The sequence below is a fragment of the Anomalospiza imberbis genome, chromosome 3 (genome assembly GCF_031753505.1).
Source record: "Anomalospiza imberbis isolate Cuckoo-Finch-1a 21T00152 chromosome 3, ASM3175350v1, whole genome shotgun sequence".
Taxonomy (NCBI): Eukaryota; Metazoa; Chordata; class Aves; order Passeriformes; family Viduidae; genus Anomalospiza; species Anomalospiza imberbis.
The window spans coordinates 34,274,036-34,280,070 of NC_089683.1; the positions used below are offsets into that span (position 1 = coordinate 34,274,036).

A 6,035-nucleotide genomic window follows, 5' to 3' on the forward strand; every position below is an offset into this window, starting at 1 on the left:
TTTGTTTGTTTTTCGGGTTTTTTGTGCGCTTTTTTTGTGGGTTATTTTTTGTGGTTTTTTTTTTTTTTTTTTGGGGGGGGGTGTTTGGGGTTTTTTTTTTGTTTGTTTTTTTCTCTAGCTTTGGAGCTCACTCGCTGTATTTCGTGGCTGCTGTAGTTCCCTCCTCTCCCGAAACACGATCCTGGGTAGGCGGGCAGGGGCAGCGGCCGCCAGCAGCCAGCACGGCACCCCCGCGCTCGAAACCCGCCGGGATTCCCCATCCTGCCGCTGGCCTGAGCGCGCCCATCGTGGAAACCGCGGGGAACGGCGCCCAGCAGCCGCGGCGGGGCAGGCACAAGTACGGCGCTGCGAGGCGGGGAGCGGAGCTCGGGGCTCTCCCTTCGAGAGGCGGGCGGGACCCGCTCCGCGCCCAGCGAGCCGAGCTGAAGCCCCGCATGGCGCGGCTCCACATGGCGCAGCCCCGCTCGGCGGCAAGGTGAGTCTCCGGCAAGCACCACCTGGGCCGGGGGACGAGGGGGACGGGACGCCGAGCAGACCCTCCCGCGAGCTCCCGGGCGAGGCAGCCCGGCAGCGGCGGCGGAGCTGGAGCGCGGGGGCGGCGGGCGGGAGCCGGGCGGGGCGCGGGCGGTGGTTCCCCCTGGCCGGGCGGCGCTTGGTTTCTCCTGCCAGCGGAGGCAGGGCCAGGCGCGGCGAGGGTGGGCGCGGAGTTGGCGGCAGGGCTGGGGACAGTCGGCGGCGAGCTGCGGCGGAGTTTGTTCTGTACGAGGGGCGGGAGGTGAGGGACGGGGTCCGGGACCGGGCTCGGCTCCGCTCCGCGGTGGGTTTTGGGGGCGGGAGTTTGTAGCGGCCAAGGCGCGGAGCGGAGGGGAAGAGCCCCGGGGCAGGCACGGCAGGTGGGAAGCCGCGGGACACGGTGGGCGGTGGCGAGTCAGACCCTCCTCTTCCTCTCCGTGCTGCGCCGGTGGAGTCGACGGCCGGGTGGGAAGGTGGCGGCTTGGACTGGAAGTGGGCGAAAACTTGTTCCTCCGCGTGTTCTCCCGCTCTGCCGCGGGGCCGAGGCCACCCCGGAGAGCCGCGTATCGGGGGCGGGGGACGAGACGCGGGTCGAGGGAGGGCGGGTGGGCGCGGGCAAGAGGAGCCGCGCCGCCCCGCCGCTGCCGTCTCCCTTTCCTCCCCTGCCGCAGGTCTCGCTGCGGGAAGCGGAGCGGAGCGGAAACGCCTGCCCCCGAAGAAAGGGCTGCCCAGAGCCGGCCCCGGCCTCGCCGCGCCGCCCGGAGCCGGAGGCGCCCGGAGGGAAAAGTTGTGTGCGGGGCCGGGCCGGGCGCGATGCCGGGGCGCGGCGCGCTCTGCCTGGGGCTACTGCTCTCCGTCCTGCTGGGCTGCGGCTCGGCGCAGCCCGGCGGCTGCCCGGCTCTCTGCGAGTGCTCGGAGCCGGCCAGGACGGTGAAGTGCGTGAACAGGAACCTGACGGCGGTGCCCCCCGACCTGCCGCCCTACGTGCGCAGCCTTTTCATCACCGGCAACCCCCTGACCGACCTTCCGGCCGGCGCCTTCCCCGCCCAGCGCCTGCCCGACCTCGCTTCCCTCAACCTCAGTGGCAACCACCTGCGGACCGTGGAGGCCGGCTCCCTCGCCCTGCCCGCCCTGCGGCAGCTGGACCTCAGCGGCAACGCGCTGGGCTCCTTCAGCCCGCAGGCCTTCGGGGAGGGCGGCAGCCCGCTGGAGGAGCTGGCCCTCCGCGGGGCCCTGCGCAACCACAGCGTCCTGCTCAGCCTGGCCGCCCTGCTGCAGTCCGGAGTCCTGCGCAACCTCAGCCGCCTGGAGCTGGCCGACAACGAGCTGCTGCTGCTGCCCGCCGGCATGTTCACTGCCCTGCCGGCCCTGCGGCAGCTGGACCTCAGCAACAACTCCCTGGTGGGCCTGCGGAATGTCTCTTTTCAGGGACTGGGCCAGCTGCAGAGCCTCAACCTCAGCGACAACTCCCTGGGTGTGCTGTGGAACAGCACCCTGGCCCAGTTCCGCAGCCTGCCCGCGCTCCGGCACGTCGTCCTGCACCACAACACCTGGGTCTGTGACTGTGCCATCGAGGACCTGGTGGCCTGGCTGAAAGAGAGCGACCAGGTGGAGGGCAAAGAAGCCCTGACCTGTGCCTCCCCTGACAAGATGCTGGGCAAAGCCCTGCTGAAGATCAATGGCTCGGACCTGAACTGCTCTGCGCCCACAGACCTGCCTTCCCAGCTACAGACTTCATACGTCTTCCTGGGGATAGTCTTGGCTCTCATTGGGGCCATATTCCTCCTAGTTTTGTACTTGAACCGAAAAGGAATCAAAAAGTGGATGCACAACATCAGAGATGCCTGTAGGGATCACATGGAGGGCTACCACTACAGATATGAGATCAATGCAGACCCCAGGTTAACAAACCTCAGCTCCAACTCAGATGTCTGACAAAATGCCCCGGATGCAGGGCAGTGCAAAGTACCTATGCATGAAAAGTAGACTTGTGCTTTACCCTTATGCTTGCTTCCATCTCCCCTGAAAAGTCTCAGACGTGCTTGTAACTTGAGGGAGATAAGCCTCCCTGTGATGTCAACTTAATTTTTGTTTTGAGACACTGGACTGCTGAGCATGGCGTTCAGCTGTGTGTAGGAAACAAGCTGCTACTTTTTTCCTCCTTACCTGTCTGCACTTGCGGGAAATTTTTTTTCAAGATGTCAAAAGAAAAAAACGATTCTCTGATGATCCAAAGCCACCAGAGTTTATAAACGTTTACTGATGCAGACGCCATTCAACAAAAGCTGCCTCAACTTTTTGGGAAAAAAAAACGTTATGTTCCTCTGTGCCAGTTTTGATCTTGTATATCTGAATTGAGATGCAATGATTACATTTCATTGACTATCTTGAGAGTTTAAAAACCAAACAAACTCCTTTTAACAGCTCTTCGGAAGGAAATCGAATAGCAAGCATGCACAAATACAGTATAGTTTTACATGTTAGGAAATTTATGATCTCAGTAAGTCTCTTGCTATTTTGTAGTTATTTTTGATTGCAGTTTACATGACTTGACAGAATTTTTTATACAAAGTGCATCTAAACTACATCTAAACTCAGTCTGAACTGTTAAATTCAATAAACAGTCTTACAAGAACTGTCGTGTTTGCTGTTCAATGAGAAAAGTATGGACATCTAAGAATGTGAATAGCTCTATAGTCTCTGAAGTAATAGCCACACCATAGAAATATGAATAAAAGTTTATATGAATGTGTAGCTTAGAGCCATAAATGTTCGATTTGTGATACATGCTAGGAGAATTACACGGAGCTTAATTACACTGAGATTAAGCGACAGGAGCAGTTTCACTTGGCACAAACCCCTCAGACTGCTCTCTGAAAGCACCTGCATAATGTCAAGACAGATGCTAGGGTCCACTTTTCTGGGAAGGTACAAGCTAATAGAATTTTCATAAGGTCTTCTCTACCAAATTAAAAAAAAAAAAAAACAACCAAATTAAATTGCGGACTACGTAAGTTAAAGAAAATTTTACTTGAATGGAATGGCTTATTATAAAAAAACATACTTATGTGTCCTGAACTAAATTAAATGCAGCTCAATCGTGCGGTCAGGAAGCTCTAGGCTTGTGCATCACTACAGCATTTATTAGATTGCTGTTTCCTTTTTAAGGTCTTGGTACTTGTGAAGTTCTGCAGTGATCTACATCCAGCATCCAGTAACTTGATGGAACTTTACATTTACCTTAATGCATTTAACAGGTGCACTTCACTATGATATGTTGCTTGCTACTTGCTTGGGAATGCATTTTCTTGTAAATAGATAAAGCATGCAAAAGAACCCTTCAGAATGCCTAATTCAAGATGCAACTCTGACCACATATAGAAAGGTTAGCAAGAACCTTGCTGTGGCTGCCAATAATTAGTGCTCTTTTTCTAATATATTTATGGTTTCTTAATGAAAAAATAAAATACACCAGCTGTAAAAATGTGATGTGACTTGATATAGATCAGTTTATCTGTGGAGCTTTTTCCATGGTCACTGTTACTTGAAGCTCTTGAGCATCTCTCAAATTTTACGAAATGCTGGCTAATTCCTTTTGCTTTCAGAAGTGACAGTTTTCTCATAGATGTATACATCTGGTAAGAGCTCAAATATAAAATAGTGTTTAAAGTATCAGAAGAAATATAATCTATTTTGGGCATCAGTATTATTCAAAAGTGTTTTTCATCTTGCAACTTCAGACAAAGCAAGTAGCACAACTTGCTTTTGATTAATTTTCTTCTGCTTTAAATTGGATTTGTTTAACAGCAGTGATTTTTTTATGTACTTATGTGCATTTACCCTTAAAAGTAAAAAAAGAATGGATATTTAGTACAACTATTGTTTTGTAAATCAATATATTTTGCAATTAATGTGAAATAAGTGATAGCATATTTCTCCTGCTGTAATTTAAATGTATGAGCAATATCTGGTTAACGGCATATGAATTAAATTTGTGGATTCTTATAAAGCAGGCTGCCCATCTGAATATTAGCTGCCCGTATTTTAAGTATAGTGTGAAAACCCCCGTGTGAAGAACTATTACTGTTGCCACTATGCAAACCCTTCATACTTGGTATACATCAGATAGGTTATGTAAGAAGCTAGAATTTACAGTAGCTACGCAGTGTGCTTTGTTGTATCCCTTATTCTGGAGATTATCAATTTACACTTACCTGTACAGTGCCAAGAGGAGTAGAGCATCATCCTTGCTTAGGATGCTCCTGTAATATAATAGATAAAATATGTGCAAACCAAGCCATTTCTTGGGCAATTTCCTGAGTTTTGTCTACAGATACTTTAAAGTAACTACAGTAAAAGCAATTATCCATGATGTGTTAATGTAATTGCCATGCATTTGTAGAGTTGTGTAAGGACAGGCAACGACTTTAATTGCAGTCTCTCACCATTGGAGCAAGTATTCGTATAGTGGGCAAGTGTAACTGTTGTTACTGTTACTACACATATTATTCTAAAGATTATTATTACTATTATTTTTGTATCTTAGTCAATGTAATAGAAAATTATTAGAGATCTGGTGACAGCTACTTTAAAATAATTTTTGTCATTTGCTTACTTTGTGTATTTCTTAGTATGTAACATTTAGCATGTGTCAGTGTTGTGTTGGATGATGTTCCCCTACAGTGTTTGACCAACAGTGAATGCTTTGGTGTTTTGTACAATGCATTATTTGATCTTAAATTCCCTTCCATAAACAGTGCTTGAAATTTGTTTTGCTTTTCTTTTACAAAATAATTAACAATGGTACTCAGAAGACACATAAAAGTAACTCCCACACTACTTCAGAACATGATTAAAAAACTAAACACTTAAAAAATTAGTTTCAATGTTCTTCTGAAGCACATTTTATAATTATACTCTGCTTTGACACCTAAGATTCCAATTGACTACTTCCAATTGACTATTTCCAAAACAGCTTATTCATTCATTCTTCAATAAAACACATGTAGTTCTAAATGCCTCTAAAATGGGTTTTGTATACATAAATCCTCTAAGTTCTGCGTGACATAGTTGTCACTGAAAAACATCCAGACTAAAGTAGTGGGTAAATCTTCATGAAAGGCTGCACAGCTAAGCAGAAAGGGTCGTTTTTTTCCAAGGATTAGCTGATTTGTTGAAGGTAGTTTTAGTTGTAACAATCTTAGAATTTTCTTAGAAAAATAGCACAAGGAGTTGAATAGTTTTAATGTATTTTATTAAAACACTTCAGATAAGTGATGTTGCCAGGTGAAAAAATTCCCCAAAACCTCATTTAATCAAGGTAGCTTTAAATGAGATAATTTGTATTTTATTAGATAATTTTTATTTTGCCAAGGCATAATATTACCAGTAATTCTGTCATCCAGAAAGTGGTTTGAAGTTTTGCAACAACTGCTTTAAATCTTTTCATTCAGGGTAATTTACTTTTTAAGCACTGGTGACAGTCCCCAGTGACATGGCAGCAAGCAGAGCAGTCTGTTCAG

The 6,035-nt window shown here is 48.3% G+C and overlaps 1 protein-coding gene across 2 annotated transcripts; it reads left to right on the forward strand.

The window, feature by feature from the left end:
* The first annotated feature begins 298 nt into the window (after nucleotides 1-298).
* On the forward strand, nucleotides 299-5,283 carry TPBG (trophoblast glycoprotein). 2 transcript variants are annotated; one of them, XM_068183925.1, is made up of 2 exons: nucleotides 299-475; nucleotides 1,185-5,283. In XM_068183925.1, exons 1-2 carry the CDS (start codon nucleotides 435-437, stop codon nucleotides 2,446-2,448), a joined length of 1,305 nt encoding a protein of 434 aa, XP_068040026.1. In that variant the 5' UTR covers nucleotides 299-434; the 3' UTR covers nucleotides 2,449-5,283. The 2 variants fall into 2 exon arrangements, with proteins under 2 accessions (XP_068040026.1, XP_068040027.1); XM_068183926.1 differs by lacking the exon at nucleotides 299-475 and adding an exon at nucleotides 627-775.
* The last annotated feature ends 752 nt before the right edge of the window (nucleotides 5,284-6,035 follow it).

What these genes read in the sequence shown, in the direction of transcription:
- TPBG (XM_068183925.1), top strand. Translation starts at nt 435, where the DNA reads ATGGCGCGGCTCCACATGGCGCAGCCCCGCTCGGCGGCAAG. An exon ending in CAGCCCCGCTCGGCGGCAAG is followed by an intron (nt 476 to 1,184) that starts GTGAGTCTCCGG and finishes CCCCTGCCGCAG; the next exon opens with GTCTCGCTGCGGGAAGCGGA.